The sequence below is a fragment of the Tachypleus tridentatus genome, chromosome 8, assembly GCF_004210375.1.
Source record: "Tachypleus tridentatus isolate NWPU-2018 chromosome 8, ASM421037v1, whole genome shotgun sequence".
Taxonomy (NCBI): Eukaryota; Metazoa; Arthropoda; class Merostomata; order Xiphosura; family Limulidae; genus Tachypleus; species Tachypleus tridentatus.
Genome location: NC_134832.1, coordinates 153,330,003 through 153,356,172, shown reverse-complemented (window position 1 = coordinate 153,356,172; position 26,170 = coordinate 153,330,003). Strand labels below are relative to the sequence as shown.

Here is a 26,170-nt window from a genome sequence, read left to right as displayed (position 1 = left end):
GTCTCTGAAGAAGTCATCCACAAGTTTCTTCACGTCAGCTGCCTTAGTTGTTGTTGTAAAGGCTTACAAAATAAAAAATCTTCTTTTATCTCGTCATTCTTCACATAGCGCACAAATACAACAAGCTGACTTAGATTGGAAACATCGGTGGTCTCGAGTTGAAATCTGAATTTTGCTGGGCTTGAAATCAGGTCTGCAACTAATTGAGCCAAGATGTCATTGCTTATGTCATCTATTCTGCTGCTGATGGTGTCATTTGAAAGAGGAATTTGGGATAACTTATTTTCAGCAGCTTTTCCCAGCATGATATTCGCCATCTTCAATGCAGCTGACTTTACGAGTGCTTCAACAATGGTGTGTTGTTTGCCCTGCTTTGCAATCAAGTATGCAACTTTGTACGATGCTGTGAGGATCGGTTTGTCGATGGGTCCAAAGCCGAGAAAACAGGCAAAGTAGCCTTTTCATCGAACCTGGCTCTCTTTACCTTGAATTCAGCAAGCGTTGTGTTCTTGTATTTCCCATCTCCATGCAGCTTTAAAGAGTGTTCTCTTAGTTTTGCCGATGCTAAACTAGAATTGCTCAACTTGGCATTGCAAATCATGCAATGAGGATGCTGACTCCCATCATGTTCCATTATACACATGAATCCATGTTGTACGTATTTGTCTGACCACTCTGTTTTTGTTCGACATAGTACGAATGGATTGAAAGATTAGGAAAAAAATCACAAATGATGCACGATTACTACAGTCCCAAGTCGACTGCTAAGCACACAAAGTTCCCTGCAGCACAGATATTAAGACCAAGTGATGTGACATGATCAGTCGCAGCCAATGATGGCTAAGTGGAGCATGACGTCACGAATCATACTAGTGGGGTGAACGGAATGGACACACACACAGTGTGTGTCTTGACCCCGCAGAACCCATGAGACTGACTCATTGAACCCAGGTTAAGAACCACTGCCTTGAAAGATTAGACTGAGAAATCTGCTCTTTCTACTGGTCATGAGGGTGTCATTCAAGTATAGAAAAAACTACTGCTTAGCAACAGATAACTTTGAAATATGAATGTAGCATTTAACATAAGAGAGAAAGAAAAACGTTCTTTCTTGGAATGTTATCTATTGAACAATTAAACATGTTTAGAATTTCACACACACAAGTCCATCTAGGCTGTCCCAGAGGTACTACAAGTAAGCTGAGAAGAAACACATAGACATTTCAGCTACACACCATCATATGACAACTGAAACAGAAATTTTACTGTTTGTTTTTGAATTTCCTTTCAGAATCAAGGAATATTCATTGTATAACACAAAATTTTGAAGCATAACACATCTGAAATTGTTAATTTCATTAAACTAAAATGATAGTAAATTGGTTTCATTAATTTTGGAAGTAAATCAGTAACATGTGCAGAAAGAGTGCAGCAACCGTCATTGTACAGTTACTTTCTTAATTGTAATGTAAAATTTTACATGATCTGAAACATCTTTTAATTTCTAAAACTTACAAACTTTTTCCAGGTTTCTCTAATGCTATTCAACACTTCAAATTTTAACTTAAATGAAAGGTCACAATTCCAAACATTTCAGAAGTGTATGTTTCTGTAATATAAAATTAAATTTATTCAACGAAAAATACAAGTCACAGCTTCAAATAAACAAAATCTTAAAATAACCACTCCAGTTATGTTTATATTATCAAATGTTCATAAACAATAAAAAAAGTGTAAAACTAGATACATAAAACTTTTATGAATCAAGTAAACAAATGACAGGGAAACAAATAAAAAACTGGGAAACATGGATTGGATTACAAATGATTTTTTGGCCATTTTTTTTCCCTTCCTTCCTGATACAAAAGTTGAAAACTGTCCCAGATACGGTTTGTTAGATGGGATTACAGCTGAATACTTAGTCTGATTTATTCCTGTTCACATATCTCATACTAATAGCATTGTTCTTCCATACTAATCTATGACTTTATAAAGATCTTTTTTGACACTGTAATATTATCTTCACATTCCTGGAGACAGTTTGTCATTTTCTAACAAGAGGTAAATTTTTAAGTTAGAAAATCCTGTTAATTATTATAGTGAAATGTCACTACCAGTAAATTTATTTATTACACAGATATATTTTCAGAAGGATGTAAAAAATAAATTTCCAAACTCCATATCACATTGTAACTGAAGCAAACTCTTTGGCTTTAAGTTTTTATTGCTTTAGAGCAAAACCACACAATGGACTGACTATATACACTCTGTCCACTCTGGGAAATATTTCACTGATCCACAGACATGATGACCCAACACTGAAAATTAACTGAACACCGTTAACAGTCATTTCCCGTTACGAGATTCTTACAAAATTAACGACAAAAAACATATATTTCAGTTTCATTTCAAAAATACCTAATGAATTCCAGGTACACAGTCTTCAGAAGTTCAAAAACCAAAAAGAACACTCCTCATAAAGAAAGTGATAGTTTACTTAAATGAATGTGGAATTTTTAACAATGAATAATATAACTCTGAGCATACTTCAAATATTAATTCTGCTCCCAACATAAGTCAGGCCAAAACATTTCTAAACTAAAATAAGACACTTTTTTTTTTATATAATAATAAATAAAAAAAATTTTGAAAAATATATTGAAATTGATAATTTCTTATCTTTTATGGAGCCAACAATGATGAATGTTTACTTAATTTTCTGTATAAAACAATTTAAGACATTTGAAATATTTTGTTATTTTCATTGCACATCTATTTTTAGATCATATGATAGTTTCACTCTTACACCACATTAAGGCATTCTCTAAATCTGAAATATTTGTTGAAGTCAGATTGGAAGTTAATCCCATCAGTTATTATTTTAAAGTTCCTGCAGCTTACACACAACTTCAATCTGAATTGGACATTTAATAGCATAAAATTAAAACCAGGAGACTGCACCTGAAGAACACTTCAAAAGCAGAATTAAAAAATAAATAAGAAAGTTTTAAAGTCAAATCACAATTTATGGAGTAAAAGTATTGGTTAAACTTCTTCATTTAACTTATCTTTCCTTCAGTTTATCTGATAATAAATACCAGCATTTATGTCATCAAGCTTTACTATGACAAGTTTCTTCACAAAGAAAACATAACATGTATTTCTGTAATGTTCCAGAATGACTTATGTTTCAAACAGCACACTCTTATGGTACAAATAAACATGGTAGCAAATTGGTTTACAATCATCTGAACTTTTAGTATAAACTGCTTCATGGCTTACAATATGCCACAAGAGGGCTCTCCTGTCACTTGTGAAACATTTAAACAACATGAAGTACTGCTGGAGTGTATCAGAAAAACAGTGATTAACCTGTACATGAAACTAGTAATACAATAATTTCAAACTTAGGAAGAATTACTCAAAATTCACTGATTATTCTTGAGCAATCAGTATTAAATAAATACATCTTTGTCACATGTTAGATACAAGAGTTCTCAAGTTTTCAATCACCATATGTTTGCTGTTTTTATGTTGCATAGTTTTTGATATCATAAAGTAAACATAGAAGTTATAAAGTTCACACACTGGGGACTGTGTGTGCTTTGTCTCTCAGGAACAAGAGTATAAGTTGGCAATGGTCAGTTGCAAACTCTCTCTTTATTAACCCGAAGATGATCTAAGAAGGTCAAAATGTTGTTCTCTGCTAAGTGTTAATAACCATACCAACTGTCCTGAAATAGTCCCCAGTTATTCTGTTCCCTTAACATTAATTAGTAGGGTTAAGCAGGATAGACATAGAAAAGTTCATACTGGTTATCAGTTAACAACAACCAAAACTTTAAAAATATGACTGTGATCACTTTAAAACAACACAGGAAAATTTCAAAACAGTTTTTCTCTCAAACCCACTAAAACATAACTACAAATATTCAAAGTATCAGTAACCAACCTGCACAAAAAGTTGTTATATGTGTAACTCAAAAACTTTTTGGTACTGCATACACTACTTTTTCCAGTCCTAGCAGTTTTTAGTGCTATATATGTACCAACTTTTTCCAGTCCCAGCAGTTTTTAGTGCTATATATGTACCAACTTTTTCCAGTCCCAGCAGTTTTTAGTGCTATATATGTACCAACTTTTTCCAGTCCCAGCAGTTTTTAATGCTATATATGTACCAACTTTTTCCAGTCCCAGCAGTTTTTAATGCTATATATGTACCAACTTTTTCCAGTCCCAGCAGTTTTTAATGCTATATATGTACCAACTTTTTCCAGTCCTAGCAGTTTTTAGTGCTATATATGTACCAACTTTTTCCAGTCCTAGCAGTTTTTAGTGCTATATATGTACAAACTTTTTCCAGTCCTAGCAGTTTTTAGTACTATATATGTACAACTTTTTTCAGTCCTAGCAGTACAACTTTTTTCAGTTAGCAGTTTTTAGTACTATATATGTACCAACTTTTTCAGTCCTAGCAGTTTTTAGTGCTATATATGTACAAACTTTTTTCAGTCCTAGCAGTTTTTAGTACTATATATGTACCAACTTTTTTCAGTCCTAGCAGTTTTTAGTGCTATATATGTACAAACTTTTTTCAGTCCTAGCAGTTTTTAGTACTATACATGTACAACTTTTCAGTCCTAGCAGTTTTTAGTGCTATATATGTACAAACCTTTTTCAGTCCTAGCAGTTTTTAGTACTATACATGTACAACTTTTTTCAGTCCTAGCAGTTTTTAGTACTATACATGTACAACTTTTTTCAGTCCTAGCAGTTTTTAGTACTATACATGTACAACTTTTTTCAGTCCTAGCAGTTTTTAGTACTATACATGTACAACTTTTTTCAGTCCTAGCAGTTTTTAGTACTATATATGTACAACTTTTTTCAGTCCTAGCAGTTTTTAGTACTAAAAATGTACCAACTTTTTTCAGTCCTAGCAGTTTTTAGTGCTATATATGTACAACTTTTTTCAGTCCTAGCAGTTTTTAGTACTATATATGTACCAACTTTTTTCAGTCCTAGCAGTTTTTAGTGCTATATATGTACAAACTTTTTTCAGTCCTAGCAGTTTTTAGTACTATATATGTACCAACTTTTTTCAGTCCTAGCAGTTTTTAGTGCGATACTTTTTACTTTTCTAGCTGCTTTTATACAAAACAGAACTCATCTGCTACACACATGCTAAACAAAATGTAGCTTACTCAATTTTTACTTATGTTTTATTATAAGAATAGAAAGTAAATATCTTAAACATGAGAAATTTAGCTGGTTCATACAACATCACTTGTCTAAACTGTTGTTAATGTAACCTTCAAGCACATGGTACTTATGTTTTTGCTTTTCCATTTCTCAAAATAAATAGTATTACAGTATTATATATACGTCAAACAGTGTTACAGTGTTATATATTCGTCATAAACCGTATTACAGTGTTTTATACATACGTCATAAACCGTATTACAGTGTTTTATACATACGTCATAAACCGTATTACAGTGTTTTATACATACGTCATAAACAGTATTACAGTGTTTTATACATACGTCATAAACAGTATTACAGTGTTATACAAACGTCATAAACAGTATTACAGTGTTTTATACATACGTCATAAACAGTATTACAGTGTTATACAAACGTCATAAACAGTATTACAGTGTTATACAAACGTCATAAACAGTATTACAGTGTTATACAAACGTCATAAACAGTATTACAGTGTTATACAAACGTCATAAACAGTATTACAGTGTTACATATACCTCAAACAGTATTACAGTGTCACATATACCTCATAAACAGTATTACAGTGTCACATATACCTCATAAACAGTATTACAGTGTTGTATATATGTCACATTTCTTTTTCACCAAAAGTAAAACTGAGAAGAGAATCTATGATGTAGAGGCCCATTTTAACATAGGTTTTAGCACATGTTACCATTATAAGAGGCCTACCTTTGTTTTTTTTTTTGGTTTGCTGACCCCACTTGTGCTGAGAAGCCTTAAATTGGCACAAATGCCATCCACAGCAGATGGTATGGCCAATCAAGGAATGCACTAGACCCCTATGTCACAGATTCTCCTTTCAATTTTACATTCGGTTTAGTTTGACTTGTTTTGAATTTTGCACAAAGCTACTCTTTTACCAGTGAATAGTGGAATTGACCCTTATATGATGACCTACACAGCTGAAAGAGCAAGCATGTTTGGGGTGATGGGGATTCAAACCCAGAAACCTCTCAATCATGAATCAAGCACCCAAACTACCTGGCCACATTTAAATATGATGGAAAAGTAAAAAAACTGTAAAACACACACACACACACACACACACACACATATATATATATATATATATATATTAAACAATTAGGTGCAAAGTTATAACATTATTCACATACCTAAATTAACTTAGGTTACTTTGTGGTGAAATCAAAGGACTCAAAAAACCAACAAGTACAGTGTTACAGCCTATTTATCATTTCAGTTGTTCTGTGTCTCCAGTTACGTGAGTAAATCACATAAGAGTGATACTTAATACACTTGTGCATATGATTCTGGCATCACCATTGTTATAATATGAAAAAATAAAATATCTGGCTAATTCATTAAACTACCTTACTGATAGATTTCTTGTTTGTTTGTTTTTTAGTTACTAGCAATCCATCATTAGGCCATTCAAAATCAATTCATTTCAGGTTTATTATTCTAAATATTAAAAAATCTGATACAGTATGGCAGTGGAAAACAGTAAGAACAAATTCTGCAAAAAAAAAAATATTTCATTGTGAGGTTAGTTAATTGATTACATTGCATTAAAAAAATTATCCCATTAGCATGCTGGTATAACTCTCTTAAGTTACAACCAACTTAAAGAAACTTTTAAGTGTTTACTGAATGAAAGTGTGGGCAGCTTACGGTCTGCCATTCTGTTGGAAGGAGGTAAGTCACTTCCACTAGACCCGTTGCTGGACGTGTCTGTTGTACTAGAAGCGGGCGATACGGGTGCTGCTTGTAAAATTGCCTGAAAAAGAATCATGAATGTTTGACAAAGAACATCAATAGCAACAAGAAATAGTTTAACATAAAGAAAAACTGAAACACGGGCAGAGCTCCTGTCATGGTACTCTGTGTTATGTCTAAACTTAATCCTCACATAATTATGTTTTTACAAATAGCATACAGTGTAGCACCATTTCTTATGCTCTGCATACAGTGTAGCACCGTTTCTTATGCTCTGCATACAGTGTAGCACCGTTTCTTATGCTCTGCATACAGTGTAGCACCGTTTCTTATGCTCTGCATACAGTGTAGCACCATTTCTTATGCTCTGCATACAGTGTAGCACCATTTCTTATGCTCTGCATACAGTGTAGCACCATTTCTTATGCTCTGCATACAGTGTAGCACTGTTCTCCTGTACTCTGCCAGTAGACTCTCCTTATTGAAATGGACATACCTTTTTTTGCTGTTGTTTTTGTTATGAATTTTGCACAAAGCTACATGAGGGCTATCTGCACTAGCTGTTCCTAAATTAGCAGTGTAAGACTACAGAGAAGGCAGTTAATCATCACCACCCACCACCAACTCTTGGGCTACTCTTTTACCAATGAATTGTAGCACTGACCATCACATTATAATGCCCCCATGGCTGAAAGGGTGAGCATGTTTGGTGCAATGGGGATTCAAACCTGCAACCCTCAGATTACGAGTCAAACGCCTCAACTTACCTGGTCATGGTGGGCCTCGACATAGCTCAAGATTTTTTACAGTTTTAATTTCTAAATAGATTGAGTTATATGACTTTAGATTTACAGCAGCAACATTCTGATGAAACACAAACAGCATTCCAACCATTCTAAGTTTCCCATCTGGCTCTATGAAATATGTGCAGAACACATTACTGGCTATACATACATACATGTGTGTATTGGACACATCATGGTTGAAACGCTATTACACTTCTTCTTGAAAAACCATTAAAACCTGACACAGTATTAAAAAATCTAATATTAATATGTTACAACAAGTTTAAAACATTAATTTAACAATATACAATAAAAAAAATAATTGAAGCATGTTTTAAAAACTATAACAACAGTAAATCATTTATCAAAAGGTTATTAATGAAATGTCGTTTATGAATGTAATTTTACTTGTAGTTTTAGTGTTACATAGTTTATGTTTGTTCTTACCAACACAACTGTGTTCACTTATATAGGAAATAAGTGTGCTGGTTGATAAGAGGGCAAACTACATGTGATAAAGTGATGCACAGAACTCTAAACATTCGGTACTAAAAAAAACACAAATTAATTCAACTGTAATGCTTCTGTCATTTAATACTGACGAATCATGAACTGTACTTTTAAGAGACATACTAACATTTACATAAATTGCAATTATCATACCAACCTACACATTAACTTTTACTTTCAGATAAAAAAATATTTATTATTTCTTTTTCCTGAGGATATTTAACATAATGTAATATTAACAAATAATCATTTGAAACTTTCCACTAATATTCTGTATTTTTTTAATGACACTACTATTTCTTGCAAATACTTAAACTATATGACCAGTCATCATAGTTCTAAATAAATAACATATAATAGATTATTTTATAGATAATTTAACACTTAAGAAATTAAAAATGAGATGACTAACCACAAGATATTATAATGATTGAATAACTTAAGTTTAAAAAACAGGTATTCATGATAAAATGGGATGATTCAGAAGACGTGACCTTTTTATTTTAACAACAAACAAAACAAATAAGTGTAGATATGCTAGAATATGTTTCCTTTGATAAGTCAGTGATGCTCAGCAGATGGAACTGTTTTAGTCCAAGGCAAATGATACACATCTTAATAAAAATATCTCAAGTTCTTGACCTGACAAATCAATTGATTCATCATCAATACATCACTATGCAGTGTGGGAATTTAAAAAAATAGAAAGGACAACTGACCCCATATTGATGTCAAATTAAACACAAAACAGACAATGAACAAAAAGAAAGAAAGAGGAACAAAATTTTCTATTCAGTTTTGTTAAGCTTTATCTAATAGATATTAGAGCTTTGTTGTAAAGTACAGAGCTTCACAAAGGGCTATCTGTGCAGGCCCTATCATGAGTAGTAAAACTTTGTGTTTAGTATTATAAACTGACCAACATAATGCTAAGCCACTGGGGGCACAAATTAGAGCTAATAAAAAATATGTTATGAGCGACCGTCAACATCATCCACTGATAAAACGGTCGCTAATGTGAAAGAAAAAATTCAAAGTGATCGATGATTCAACTATTCACAAAATTGCTGATGAACTGAATATTTCCTTTGGACTGTGTCAGGCAGTTTTAACTGAAAAACTCAGCATGCATTGAGTGTCTGCAAAAACAAAAACCAGCTAAAAATTATTCACAGAAACTACAAAACAATGTACAGCCAACCCACAATCCAAAAGTCAGTGAAACAACAATAAAACACTAAACTGTTACATACAATAAATTCCAGATATTTGGGTAAAATAACATTTGGAAGAATTGAAATATTCCAATAAACATTAAATTCATTCAAATGGTACAAAATTAAACTGTATGCTATGTAAAAGAACATTCTGACAAGCATAACACTAACATCAGTTCTAAAATGCAAAAACTGCCATGATTTCTGTGAGAGAGAAACAAACAAAAAAACATGGAAGGGAGGATATTTTTTAACACTATCTCAAATAACCATAGACAACACTATCGTACTAAGTAAAGAAACTCTTCTTACATAATAACTTAAACCCACATTAGACCAGTACCGGGTTACAGTTTCATACGTACATTGATTGTTCCTTAATGTTAACTACCATACGACCAGTTAAATATGTACAACACCCACTACAATCTTACACCTATGATTACTATTATATCCACAACTCATGATCAATAGGCCACTCTTTACCTGATGATGATTCTAAAAAGGTCAAAACACTTATTTTTATTGTGTTTTTACATAAGTCTTACTACCATATCAGCCATCTCTACTACATAACAGTTGTATGCCTCACAGTTTGTACACCATGCATATATACAATAGAAAACTATTTATTAAAAAGTTTGTTGCAAGTCAGGCACAGAGTAAAAAAAATTGTAGGTACACAAAGAATAACTTTCAACCTCTTCTTAAATAAAATCTTAAAATAATTCTTAAATAAAGTCTGAGCACTTTAAAATATTAGTGTAATAAAAATGCTGTATCTTTAACAGTCTACTGTTATCATAACATTTCTGATTCCATTTTAAAATTTACTTTTAAAAACTTCTTAAACCTTCTTAAAACTTCATGAACAAGCTTTAAAAAAAATACTATGTTAGTCTGTTACTGTACATAAAAAAATTAAAATTTGAAACTATTATTTTAACCCAATATAATATTCTTGGTTTCATACTTTGGTTACTGTGTATGGGAAAATGATAGAAGTACAACTTACTGACCAATGATACTGACTTAACTAAAACAGAAATAAAATGTCCAGAACAAATGTTTACCACCAATTCTTACCTCTTGGTTTGCAGTCTGGCGTTTCCTCTTGGGAGCTTGTAAGTGCTCCAGATCTTTTGTGCCTTTTCTCTTCCCTCTCTTCCCTGTCATGTTAACAGTGTTAATAACACCTCTTTCACGGTTAACGGATGCAGAAAGCAATGATGGTTGGGTGAGAACATAACCCAAGAATTCCCCAACTTCATTCTTTAATAAAAAAACAGAAACAGATTGTGTTACTTTGCATTTTCAATTTTATTTGCTTTTATGATTTTTTTTTTAAATTCAGGTTACTTAAAAAAAATTACTGCACAAAATATGAAACATTTATGTAAGAAGTTCAGAACTGACATGTGACAAGTCAAAAAACAAGTAAACTTTACATTATGTTAAAGTGCTAAACAAAATCTGAAAATGTACTTACTCTTATTGTTATATGAAATATTACCAATTAAGAACAGAACAAAACAAGCATTCTCCTTCTGATAAATCACTGATGCCATTTTAAACCTGTATCAGAAACACTAAAAAGAGGCATTAGCATAAGTTGCACAAAAAGAACTTCATATTAGATTACAAGATAGCTTTACCATCATAATGCATGTGCTATCACTAGCTACTCTAGTATTTAGCTGAAACTAACTTTAAAACAGTCATCAGAAAAAGATTATTAGATCATATAACTGATATCATTTCTTAATGTTATTTGGAATACCATATTTCACTACCTAAGTTTTGTTTTGTTTTTATTACAAATGTACAAGTTTATCTTGAGGTCACTAACTTTACCGTAATGGTAGATATAAAAACCTTAAGTATGTGACAGTACAAGTATCATTTCATTTAAACTTTAGACAAAGCAAATATAGTGTATCTGAAAACTTTAATGGACTGAAACTGTTTGTTGAACGAAAAGAGGATGTCCATTTCATTCAACAAGCAGTTTCAGTCTATTCAAAAAGCATTTCCTACAAACCCCTTCAAGGTGGTTCCAAAAATCTAGCATTTCCAACAAACTCCTTCAAGTGGTTCCAAAAATCTAGCATTTCCAACAAACCCCTTCAAGTGGTTCCAAAAATCTAGCATTTCCAACAAACCCCTTCAAGTGGTTCCAAAAATCTAGCATTTCCAACAAACCCTTTCAAGTGGTTAAAAAATCTAGCATTTCCAACAAACCCTTTCAAGTGGTTAAAAAATCTAGCATTTCCAACAAACCCTTTCAAGTGGTTACAAAATCTAGCATTTCCAACAAACCCTTTCAAGTGGTTACAAAAATCTAGCATTTCCAACAAACCCTTTCAAGTGGTTACAAAAATCTAGCATTTCCAACAAACCCTTTCAAGTGGTTAAAAAATCTAGCATTTCCAACAAACCCTTTCAAGTGGTTACAAAATCTAGCATTTCCAACAAACCCTTTCAAGTGGTTACAAAATCTAGCATTTCCAACAAACCCTTTCAAGTGGTTACAAAATCTAGCATTTCCAACAAACCCTTTCAAGTGGTTACAAAATCTAGCATTTCCAACAAACCCTTTCAAGTGGTTACAAAATCTAGCATTTCCAACAAACCCTTTCAAGTGGTTACAAAAATCTAGCATTTCCAACAAACCCTTTCAAGTGGTTACAAAAATCTAGCATTTCCAACAAACTCCTTCAAGTGGTTCCAAAAATCTAGCATTTCCAACAAACCCCTTCAAGTGGTTCCAAAAATCTAGCATTTCCAACAAACCCCTTCAAGTGGTTCCAAAAATCTAGCATTTCCAACAAACCCTTTCAAGTGGTTAAAAAATCTAGCATTTCCAACAAACCCTTTCAAGTGGTTAAAAAATCTAGCATTTCCAACAAACCCTTTCAAGTGGTTACAAAATCTAGCATTTCCAACAAACCCTTTCAAGTGGTTACAAAAATCTAGCATTTCCAACAAACCCTTTCAAGTGGTTACAAAAATCTAGCATTTCCAACAAACCCTTTCAAGTGGTTACAAAAATCTAGCATTTCCAACAAACCCTTTCAAGTGGTTACAAAAATCTAGCATTTCCAACAAACCCCTTCAAATGGTGCCAAAAAATCTAGCATTTCCAACAAACCCCTTCAAGTGGTTCCAAAAATCTAGCATTTCCAACAAACCCTTTCAAGTGGTTAAAAAATCTAGCATTTCCAACAAACCCTTTCAAGTGGTTACAAAAATCTAGCATTTCCAACAAACCCTTTCAAGTGGTTACAAAAATCTAGCATTTCCAACAAACCCTTTCAAGTGGTTACAAAAATCTAGCATTTCCAACAAACCCTTTCAAGTGGTTACAAAAATCTAGCATTTCCAACAAACCCTTTCAAGTGGTTACAAAATCTAGCATTTCCAACAAACCCTTTCAAGTGGTTAAAAATCTAGCATTTCCAACAAACCCTTTCAAGTGGTTAAAAATCTAGCATTTCCAACAAACCCTTTCAAGTGGTTACAAAATCTAGCATTTCCAACAAACCCTTTCAAGTGGTTACAAAATCTAGCATTTCCAACAAACCCTTTCAAGTGGTTACAAAATCTAGCATTTCCAACAAACCCTTTCAAGTGGTTACAAAAATCTAGCATTTCCAACAAACCCTTTCAAGTGGTTACAAAAATCTAGCATTTCCAACAAACCCTTTCAAGTGGTTACAAAATCTAGCATTTCCAACAAACCCCTTCAAATGGTGCCAAAAAATCTAGCATTTCCAATAAACCCTTTCAAATGGTTCCAGATATGGCCTAGCTTACAGGTGCTCTATAGAAAAGGGCATAAATCTCAAGACATAACACTGGCCAAAAACTTCAATATGAGAATCAAAGCATACTGACTGATAATTCTTTGATATCCAGAGGTATTTACACATGTACATTTAACAAATATATACCTACAACTGTTTTGTACACATACACTTTTAATTAAGAAATTTTTATCTTTCACTTGATATTTAAACCTGCAATATACATATCTTAATTTCCTAACTACATGCTACTTATGTTGGTCTAATGATCAATACCATATTGTAAAAGTGTTTACCATAATTATGAACATGTCTTCACAAAAACTCGAGTTTTTAATAATGTATTTTTACTACAGATTTGTCTGTGAATTTACTCTACATTTAACAAGTAATTTTCATCCTACAAATAAAAATACTAGTTTTCAGCTTATAGTTTTCATTTTTTGAACCTAAGAAACTTAATAACAGAAATCAGAAGTTTTTCAGTAAGCTTTATTTCATTCACATCAAGTTTTATTCAGTTGTTTTACTTTACAATTATATTTACACCACCTTAGAATACCCTAAAACCATTTATCACAATAGGAAAGCACTGTTCAACAAATCTGAGTTACAATCATCCAACGTTATGTGCTTATTACTGTTTGGAACGTCGCACATTAAATATCGTATTACTGTTTGGAATGTTGCACATTAAATATCTCATTACTGTTTGGAATGTCGCACATTAAATATCTCATTACTGTTTGGAATGTCGCACATTGAATATCTCATTACTGTTTGGAATGTCGCACATTGAATATCTCATTACTGTTTGGAATGTCGCACATTAAATATCTCATTACTGTTTGGAATGTCACACATTAAACATCTCATTACTGTTTGGAATGTCGCACATTAAATATCTCATTACTGTTTGGAATGTCGCACATTAAATATCTCATTACTGTTTGGAATGTCGCACATTAAATATCTCATTACTGTTTGGAATGTAGCACATTAAATATCTCATTACTGTTTGGAATGTAGCACATTAAATATCTCATTACTGTTTGGAATGTAGCATATTAAATATCTTATTACTGTTTGGAATATAGCATATTAAATATCTTATTATTGTTTGGAATGTAGCATATTAAATATCTTATTACTGTTTGGAATGTAGCATATTAAATATCTTATTATTGTTTGGAATGTAGCATATTAAATATCTTATTATTGTTTGGAATGTAGCATATTAAATATCTTATTATTGTTTGGAATGTAGCATATTAAATATCTTATTACTGTTTGGAATGTAGCACATTAAATATCTTATTACTGTTTGGAATGTAGCACATTAAATATCTTATTACTGTTTGGAATGTAGCATATGAAATATCACAATAAATGTTATTTAATTTCTTATTTCAGTTTTCTCAATTACTCAACCAAGTTTCTAATTTTTATATTTAAGTTACTTTTATAAAAATAAATAAATATAAAAAGCAAGAAATTTATGCCTTACTTTCCAATGTCAGACGTTTTATCACTGATGAAATGGCACTTTGAACCTACTTTTTAAGACAATGTTCTTGTCCACAAAATCTTCAATTCACATGTGCGTCTTAAAACACAAGTTATATCAGGCACTACAACCGAATGTCCCAGAACTACTGTAACTTAATAGGATTTATAACTGAGTTATAAATAGGTTTAAAACATTTCTTCAGCTGGTTAGAACTCAGTACCACAACATCAAATAACGAAACTGAGGCCAAAGATTTAATTACAAGTGGAAAAACAAAATAACTCCTACAAAGAATCTTATACAGAAGCAAATGCTCTCAGTGCCAATAAGAATTACTGAAGCATTATGAAAGACAGAATGGTACAGATGGAATGAGTGTATCACATGGATCTATATATATATATATATATATATATATATATCTTGGATGAGGAAAAAAACAAAGTTCTGAATTGATATTTGTGCCATGAGTATGTAATTAATTGGACATTCTGAAAACCATAAAAAACAAAAAACATAATTAAAATCTAAAATGGACAATTCACAGCAGAAGGACATCACATAACACAGACAAGTTAAGATTGATAATTCTGTTTTTAAATTAAGAAAATAAAGGTTATATAATCTAAAAACTTGAATTATAAATATATTGATGCCATGCTTACTGTCCTACAATAACAATAAAGTAGTTTAATTATATTTTGAATGTAACTTAATAAAAGGTTGTGACATGCAATGTTAAAATACAGATGTATAGATGTCTGAAATTTTCTTAAAAACCAAATGAGAAATAAGAAATGACAAACTGATATTACATCTCATTTTATTATAATACAAAGTATTAATAAAAATTTATATTTTTTCTTTAATTACCAAATTTGTTTTATTTTTTATTCTTTCTTCTGCAAAATGATTGTTTAAACATACAAACAGTTTTGTGTGTGACATAAAACCTAAAATATTATTTCTGCTACTACAGATGTGATACTCTTGTAAACATGGTCCCTTCTGTAAAGGCAACATGAAATGTTATTTAAACACAGATTAATACTGTCTTTTCATCAATGCTAGCAACATTAACAACAATGGATACATCTAGCATGGACAACATGTTGAATGTTATTTACATTTTTTACACTTCACAATGATGATACAAAATAACAAGTGTGCATCAATTAAAAAGCAACAACAACATGCCTTATAAACAAAGCACAATAAGCACTAGATCCAATTAAAAAGCTATTCTGAAACCTAACAACAGCATGCCCTATAAACAAAGCACAATAAGCACTAGATCCAATTAAAAAGCTATTCTGAAACCTAACAACAGCATGCCTTATAAACAAAACACAATAAGCACTAGATCCAATTAAAAAGCTATTCTTAAACCTAACAACAGCATGCCTTATAAACAAAACACAATAAGCACTAGATCCAATTAAAAAGCTATTTTGAAACCTAACAACAGCATGCCTTATAAACAAAGCACAATAAGCACTAGATCCAATTAAAAAGCTATTTTGAAACCTAACAACAGCATGCCTTATAAACAAAGCACAATAAGCACTAGATCCAATTAAAAAGCTATTCTGAAACCTAACAACAGCATGCCTTATAAACAAAACACAATAAGCACTAGATCCAATTAAAAAGCTATTCTGAAACCTAACAACAGCATGCCTTATAAACAAAGCACAATAAGCACTAGATCCAATTAAAAAGCTATTCTGAAACCTAACAACAGCATGCCTTATAAACAAAGCACAATAAGCACTAGATCCAATTAAAAAGCTATTTTGAAACCTAACAACAGCATGCCTTATAAACAAAGCACAATAAGCACTAGATCCAATTAAAAAGCTATTCTGAAACCTAACAACAGCATGCCTTATAAACAAAGCACAATAAGCACTATATCCAATTAAAAAGCTATTCTGAAACCTAACAACAGCATGCCTTATAAACAAAGCACAATAAGCACTAGATCCTGAACTCTTGTACAGACCAAAACAAATGGCCATGTTACATGCAGAAGTCTCTAAGTTAATACTACAGATAATTTCCACACTTTCACAATCTTAATAGCTGAACATTAGTTATGCTTTATCAGTGCTTTCAAGTGTTCTAAAAAGGTTGTTTCAAATTATGTATTATTAAAATACAAGTAGCCTGATGCACAGTAAATAACAACACTCAGGTGTATACAATAGGTGAGTACTAAGAACTGTGTTCAAGTAAAACCAGATTCAATACATATTTTCTGTACATTAAAAGCCAGCATAAATAACCAAAACTAAGAGCTTATCAGCAAAGAGGGTAACAAGTATTGTAGTTGGATGAAATTAGAACTAATCTTAGAAACACTTTTTGTATATACTAACTTACTGAAACACTTAATGTTTTAGTTATAACTCTCATATGAGAATAAGAATGATCAAACACTGGTAATATACCAGAAGTTACAAGTTCTTAACAGAAATAAATCCTCTTAAACCTTCCAACATACAAGTCAAACTTACTATAAGACATCTATCCACCATGACTTGTGTCATCCCTTCTTGCTTTTTCTTCATGTGGCACACTCGTAGTTTGTCGTCAGCACCGCCAACAACCACGAGACCCGTTTCAGCTGTCATACGTTCACGGAAGTCTTCTATGTCATCCATTGAACACATGCTGGCATTCTGACCAACAAGGAAAAGAGTTGGGGTATTGATGTCCAGAAGTGGGTCGTCCAAATCCTGTAAATTTATTACTCTGTCTATCACAGTAATTCTGATACCTCAATACAGCTGCATGAATTAATCAAATAACTGATTACCTATTAGTAGCAGTTATACAGGATAATGTAATGTAACTCCACTGAGTCATCGATTATGATTAGATCAATTAATCCAAGTCAATGTTTATGATTATTCTAAAAATCAGTTGTTCCTACTAGAGAATTTACAATTACTATAATTCTCAATTTAGTTTATGTATCTTTGTGAAATTTAGAAAAGTTTTAGTAAATTTCAAGTGTCTTTCATACACAGTTTTAATATTTTTAAAACAGATTTCCCATGAGTACACAGATTCCAAGAGTTAACTAATCATCAAGACTTAGAAATATTTTATCTGACAGTTTTCAAATTTCATTTGCTTACCCACAAAAACATTCTAAACATTTTCTTCATTAAAACCTTATATTCTATCTGTTATTTTCTCTACCCTAACTGTACGTGGGTGCATCTGATTTTATTTCATTTCTAAACATCACAAAAAATATAAAATACTTGCCTCTTTATTCTTTCTAGAATGACTGCAGATTATAAAAGTACAATTTATTTTAAAATAGTTTGAGAGGTCATTGTAGTTTGCATCTGGTTTTAAGTTCTATTACTCTTTCTGACTAGAAAGCTTGTCAGAACTGACATGATGATACAAAATATAGGCTAATTCTAAAAGAAACCTTCTTTGAATCAGCCAAGAATTTAAAACTAATTCAAGAATTAACATTTCAGTAGCACAGTGATCCAAAGCATAAGGCCAAGACATGCTAGTGATTTCACAAGAAGAAAGTGAATGTCCTGGAGTGGACCAGTCAAAGTCCTAACTTGAATACAATGGAAAATTTATGATAACACTTGAAGAATACAGACCATTAATGATTCCCAAAGAACTTACCAGAATTAGAAAAATCTTGCCAGTAAGAACTGGACAAAGATTACACAATCACATTGTGTGAAGCTGAAAGATACCTATATAAAGACTCATAGCACTAACTGCTGCCAAAGATGTTTCAAACAATTACTTCCACTAAACACAAACTATACAAAACATAGCTCTTGGTGTTTAGCTGATATAAACACAAACTATACAAAACATAGCTCTTGGTGTTTAGCTGATATAAACACAAACTATACAAAACATAGCTCTTGGTGTTTAGCTGATATAAACACAAACTATACAAAACATAGCTCTTGGTGTTTAGCTGATATAAACACAAACTATACAAAACATAGCTCTTAGTGTTTAGCTGATATAAACACAAACTATACAAAACATAGCTCTTAGTGTTTAGCTGATATAAACACAAACTATACAAAACATAGCTCTTTGTGTTTAGCTGATATAAACACAAAATATACAAAACATAGCTCTTTGTGTTTAGCTGATATAAACACAAAATATACAAAACATAGCTCTTAGTGTTTAGCTGATATAAACACAAAATATACAAAACATAGCTCTTGGTGTTTAGCTGATATAAACACAAACTATACAAAACATAGCTCTTGTGTGATATAAACACAAACTATACAAAACATATCTGATATAAACACAAACTATAGAAAACATAGCTCTTGGTGTTTAGCTGATATAAACACAAACTATACAAAACATAGCTCTTAGTGTGTATCTGATATAAACACAAACTATACAAAACATAGCTCTTGGTGTGTATCTGATATAAACACAAACTATACAAAACATAGCTCTAGTGGTGTATTAGCTCTTGGTGTGTATCTGATATGATATAAACACAAACTATACAAAACATAGCTCTTGGTGTTTAGCGATATAAACACAAACTATACAAAACAAGCTCTTGGTGTTTACGATATAAACACAAAACAATACAAAACATAGCTCTTGGTGTTTAGCCGATATAAACACTAACTATACAAAACATAGCTCTTAGTGTTTAGCTGATATAAACACAAACTATACAAAACATAGCTCTTGGTGTTTAGCCGATATAAACACAAACTATACAAAACATAGCTCTTGGTGTTTAGCCGATATAAACACTAACTATACAAAACATAGCTCTTAGTGTTTAGCTGATATAAACACAAACTATACAAAACATAGCTCTTAGTGTGTATCTGATATAAACACAAACTATAGAAAACATAGCTCTTGGTGTTTAGCTGATATAAACACAAACTATACAAAACATAGCTCTTGGTGTTTAGCCGATATAAACACTAACTATACAAAACATAGCTCTTAGTGTTTAGGTGATATAAACACAAACTATACAAAACATAGCTCTTGGTGTTTAGCTGATATAAACACAAACTATACAAAACATAGCTCTTAGTGTTTAGCCGATATAAACACAAACTATACAAAACATAGCTCTTGGTGTTTAGCCGATATAAACACAAACTATACAAAACATAGCTCTTGGTGTTTAGCCGATATAAACACTAACTATACAAAACATAGCTCTTAGTGTTTAGCTGATATAAACACAAACTATACAAAACATAGTTCTTAGTGTGTATCTGATATAAACACAAAACATAAATAACAAATTTAGTGTGTCGCCAATATGAACACAAACTATAAATAACACAGATTTTAGTGTCTAACTGATATAAACACAAACTATAAATAACATAGATCTCAGGGTCTAACCACTATAAACACAAAATATAAATAACAGGTCTTAATGAGTCGCTGATATAAACACAAACTATAAATTACTTTGATCTTAATGTCTATCTGATATAAACACAAACTATAAATAACAGTTCTTAGTGTCTATCTGATATAAACACAAAACTATAAATAACAGTTCTTAGTGTCTAACCGAAATAAACACACACTATAAATAACAGATTTTAATGTGTGGCTGATATAAACACAAACTATAAATAACATAGATCTTGGCATCTAGCTCATATAAACACAAGCTAAATAACACAGACCTTACTGTCCAACTGATACAAACACAAGCTATAAATAACAGATCTTCATGTCTAGCTGGTATAAACACAAAATATAAATAATAGATCTTAGCGTCACTATGATATAAACACAAGCTATAAATATTTAGTACATTTTTCCAATCTATGACAGAAATCCAATTATCCATCAACATATTTCAAGGTAGTTTTAGAAACATGTTCTTATTTGATGCACATGTTTATAACAAATATAGAAAGTTTCTTATTTTATATTTGAATTTTGCAAATGTCCATTTTAATTTGGTGGCAACATACGTTTACTCAGAGAAAGTTATTGACGTTTGTGAGTGGCATCAATGCTAATCAAAGTAACAGAATGTTTTACCTTATTTACAGCTTAAAGCCAGTTAAATGGCATTAGTTTGAGGATATTATATTCTAGTAACTGATGTATTTTGTGTTTTACAAAGTGCACTGATTTTTGTTTGAATCATAAACTTTCAGAGAAAACTAAAGCAGTTTAGCTAAGCTTTCAAATGTATATATTTCACAACATAAAGTAAACTGGTTTGCAAGAATCTGCTAACATGTTTCAGTTGTGTTCATTGACAAAAACTGCTAAACAATACAAGCCAGGAAAAAATTAAATATATGTTTAAAGATCAACAGTTAAAACTGTGAATATCATTAACTGAAGATGTGGCAACAAAAATTATGTATTCAAAGAAAAAAATGTAAATGTTTATTTCATTATTTTCTCTTCATTTCAATGTAATTGGTGATATAGGTAGAGTCAGTGTTAAGGTTGAGAAAATAACAGATAAAACAAAGTTAAACTGGAAAAAACCTTTTAAAATACATTTTAAGAGGTCCTAACAGCGAAGCAAATTACATTTTACAACTGGATTAAAATCACCTTCCACTTACACCAAATCAGTAAAGCCAAAACATTTACACAAATAATCTGTGTTTCATACAATATCCATGTAATGCTTAGAACAAGCTTGTCATATATTGTAAAAATATACCTAGTACATTTAGTTATAGTTTTCATAACTTCATATTTACATGTTGGTTACAAGATTGGTCAAATTGACCACATTATGATGGATTTATACAAAGACTCAAAAAGTTGCATTACTAACAAGATTAAAAATAATGGTAAATATAAGCACCATTACCGTGTTAAATCTTGTTTAAAATACTTTTTTTTATCCTTGGGTATAATAATAAATAATCCATAAAAACTGTGTTATGTATCTTGTTGTATCATTTGATAAGATCACTTAAAGGTGTTTTGGTGATTTAATATTTCTCTTGCATAGTCCAAACTTTATAAATGATGTTTCACACAATGCCTTGAATGACATGTAGATATAGACATTTCAGAGAGCTACCAACAAACTTAAAGAAAAACAACAGTATTTCAACTCAAGGTCCATTTGTAAGCTTGAGTGTCGTGCTTGTGTAATAATTTCTAATTACATATGAAATGCTATGAGTTGTTATGGCTAATGTAAACAAAACAACTTTTCAATCCAACTATAAACTGTTCACATGAATACAAAGTGGTCTTGGATATGATAAATAAAATAATAAATAGCCTTCTCATCCATTATAACTATTCTAACTAAATTATGAAACTAGATATGCAAAATATATTAGTAGAGAAAAGCTATGTAATACTAAATACATAATTAAATCTTTCTCTCCCTTGGGGATTTCACAATTCCTTATCTATGTCAATTTTGAAAGTTTCTTACACAATCTTTTCTAAAACCAGTAATTTCAAACAAAAAACTAACACCACACATTTCTATTTAAAATAAAACTTACCCCACGGGATCCTTTTATTCCTGTAAGGGGAAATCCAAAACAAATCACTGCTTTAACTTTCTCTAAAAGAGACACCTATAGAAAAATAATATACTTGGTTTTCGACTTTTTACACTCAGAAAAAATATATCCTGTATTTGTTGCTACACATATATGTAGTGTATTTCAATATTTTAAAACCCATCCACAAAAATACTTATTTCTTTGTTTGTTTTTGAATTTCGCACAAAGCTACACAAGGGCTATCTGCACTAGCTGTCACTAATTTAGCAGTTTGAGACAAGAGGGAGGGCAGCTAGTCATCACCACCCACAGCCAACTCTTGGGCTACTCTTTTACCAAGGAATAGCAGGATTAACTGTCACATTCTAATGTCCCCACAGTTGAAAGTGGAGCATGTTTGGTGCAATGGAAGTTTGAACTTGCAACCCTCAAATTACAACGCAAATGCCTTAACCCACTTGGCCATGCCAGACCCACAAAAATACTTCAAACATCAGAAAAGAAAACATGAAACTTATATAGTTTATACATCTTAATCAGAAAACAAAATTCAGAAAAATATAAGATGTAAATATGAGACCTTATTAACTCTTAAATAGTGGGACTGTTGTAGGTAGCAGCTCACCATATACGCAAAAAAATGGGGAACAAAAATCTCTTAAACACAATCTTTAGCACTGTTATTATGAAATAAAATGAAAAGAAAAACATAATAAAGACTTATTTATTACAAGTTCAAATGTTTTTAGTGTATGAAAATCACAAAATAATTCTCCAATCCACAGTGCAACTCTACATTCCTTATACCAGGTAGTCACCATCTTTCACTTCTTTTCTTTTCACATTGTATGCATACATACATGACATTGTCTTTGTTCACTTTTTCTAGCTCCTAAGGATAGAATGCTTTCTAGAAAGTGCCAACAAGTCTATCAGAAACAATAAAGTTATGTCTCCCTGAGAAAGGTCTTGCAACCCTTCCTTACCTTTCCAATAATTGGTAAATTACATTGTAACTAAACTGCCTTAACAATGGCTTCTTGCCAGTTTTTACTAGATACGTGTTATAAGAATTCAAAAATGAAGTATCAGTTAGGTGAAGAAAGAAAATATCTTGTACCACTTCACACATTTATGACGGTAATCAATTTCTCCAATCTACATGTGACTTTTCTCAACTAGCCTCATGTTGATAGTATAATATAAAACCATGTCAGGTTTGGTTATTGGTTGTTTAGTTTTGTAATCATCCTTCAAACTGTATTTCACCTTTATGTACTGTACTAAGTATCAGGATGTTTGTCTTTCCAGTGAAATGATAAAACATTCCCTTGTTTCTTGGTCTCAACATCTCTCTTCTTCAGAGGTATAAATGTAAGCACATTCTTCCAATTAGTTCTAACTGTTCAACAAAAACCAGTCTTACTTTCAAAGAGAAAGTTGAATAATTCTAGACTTGTATAATAATTATTAGTATAGAATATTTGACCTTTTCCAAGATAGTCTTTCATCAGTTGCTTGACAGCTGATCCTGAAAAGCCTAACTCAGGATCTTTGGGGACATCTACATCACTTGCAGAATAGATAATCATATCTATTACAATTTCTGTCTTACAGTAACATAATACAAAGATCTTTATTCCAAATCTCTGGTGCTTGCTTGGAATGTATTGCTTGAAAACAATGCAATCTTTGAAAAGAATCAAAGATTCATCAAGAACTACTTTTTGAAATGGAGGAAAAGGTTCCTTAGTTTTATTCTTCACCATTGTAATCATTTCTCGAACTTTCCATAATCTATTGTTTGCATTTAGTTCTTAATTATTTGCAAGGTGCAAATATGTAAGAACCTCACTGAATCAATCTAGGGTAACGTATGTTGGAAAACTTTAAGTTCCTGTAAGGGGATCATTTTTCCAATAATCAGCCAACACATGGTTTTTTTACATGTGGCATAAGCATCACCAGAGAAATAAAAAAAACGTGCACTTCAACAGCTGCATCTTCCCATTTCTTACTTCAGGAAGTAGAGGGAGTGTTACTTTCTTTGGAATTCAAGGATTTACAAAACACAACATTTGTTTGTTTCTCACACAGTATGACTTATTGTACTTTGGTCAAATATAGCAGTAAAAAGTTCATATTCTTTAGATTCATCCATGAGATCAAATTTATCTGTGAGTCCAACATTTCTACTATCAAAAGAATGAATAAATAGATCAAAATGGTTACACCTTACCCATTGGGAACCAATGTATTCTAATTCACTATCTAAATCACATTCAGAGCTTGAAACAATTGAATTTGATGATGAAAAATCTGAAAAATTTTCTTTTTCACTGGAGTAATTATTATGTGCTAATACTTCAGTTCTGTCTTTTGATGAAAAATGTTTTCACTTTGTTCCTTTAGCTGTTGCACCCTTCCTTTTCTGCTCCATGACTTAAACCAGTGGTTCCCAACCAGAGGTGCAAGATAGTGTTCCAGGGGGTGGGAGATAACATTTCAGTTTGTTTTTTTTATATTAAGGGTGCTGTCCTATATATTCAAAAATTATGTTCCATTTTTATTTCTTATTTTTCTTCTTACAGAAGTAGCTTTTTACATTTTTAAGATAAACCATCGTTTCTACCATCACCGGCGCAGACCGAAATCTTAATGTACAACTGTAAGCAAACAACACATGAAATGTAAACGTGACCTAAATACTCGGCATAACTAATTAGGTTACGTCTTAAAGTGTCTATTATTTATTTATGTTATGTATTCACGTGATCGTGACTCGAGAAACTTCCCAAAAATATCCAGAATTAATCAATGACGTCATGTGATGTATATTCAAGAATGTTCTAGAAAGTTTCACAGAGTATATAAACCCATGCATGATGCTATGGTAGTCAGTGCATTGTTGATTCTGTGTTCGTGCAAACAAACTTCATCATGTCAAAGAAAAGGAAATGAAATGATGATTATGTGAAGTTTGGTTTCACTTGCATCAGAAGAACTGAGGATCTGCAAAAACCCCAGTGCATGCTTTGTGATGCTATCCTTTCAAATGCAAATTTGAAGCCATCTAAGCTGCAGGAACACTTCAACAACCAGCATGGTAGAGCAGCTGTTACAGGCCATGATGTTGAAAGGTAGAAGTGCCCTCTTTGATTCTCGAGCAACCCTTCCAAAATTAGGTTTCATATCTGCTGACAAACCACTGCTGATGACTTCATACCACATGGCGTATAAAGTAGCCAAATCAAAGAAGCCCCATACAATTGCAGAAAAGGTGATAAAACTGTGTGCATTGCATAAGAAATGGCAACAATTGTTCTGGGAAAAGAAGCCTCAAACAAGCTTAAATTAGTGCTGTTATCAAATAATGTTATTCAAAACCGAATTGGTGATTTAAGTTTGGACATTTTGAACCAAGTTATCGCAGATATCGGGGCTAGTCCCTTGAAAATCTCTCTCCAATTGGATGAAACAACTGATGTTGCAAATTGCAGTCAACTCATTGCACTAGTGAGGTATGTCCATGATGGTGCCATAATGGAAGATTTCCTGTTCTGTGAAGATCTGAAAACAACCACAAAAAGGAAAGATGTCTTCCAGTGTATGAAGGACTTCTTTGTGAAATATGATTTAGATATTCAAATTATTGGTTCTGTGTGTACCGACGATGCCTCTGGAATTTTTAGGATTTTTTGCACTGATGAAACAAGAGATTCCGCACTTGCAAGGTACTCACTGTTTTCTTCATCAACATGCTTTGGCATCAAAACATTGCCTCCAAAGTTGAAAAAGGTTCTTGACACTTCTGTGAAGACCATCAACTGGATTAGGGATTGCGCTCTGAACC

General features: G+C 31.9%; 1 protein-coding gene across 6 annotated transcripts in view; it reads right to left on the bottom strand.

Moving 5' to 3' along the window:
* The window catches only part of LOC143223773 (uncharacterized), a 100,544-nt gene that overhangs the window by 26,416 nt on the left and 47,958 nt on the right, over nucleotides 1-26,170 (bottom strand). For all 6 annotated transcript variants that reach the window (XM_076452181.1, XM_076452187.1, XM_076452185.1 and 3 more), the window contains exons 10-13: nucleotides 22,315-22,389; nucleotides 17,317-17,538; nucleotides 10,568-10,753; nucleotides 6,925-7,030 (exon numbers count right to left, since the gene is read on the bottom strand). In XM_076452181.1, coding sequence (XP_076308296.1) covers nucleotides 6,925-7,030; nucleotides 10,568-10,753; nucleotides 17,317-17,538; nucleotides 22,315-22,389 — 589 coding nt within the window. The remainder of the gene's footprint in view (nucleotides 1-6,924; nucleotides 7,031-10,567; nucleotides 10,754-17,316; nucleotides 17,539-22,314; nucleotides 22,390-26,170) is intronic.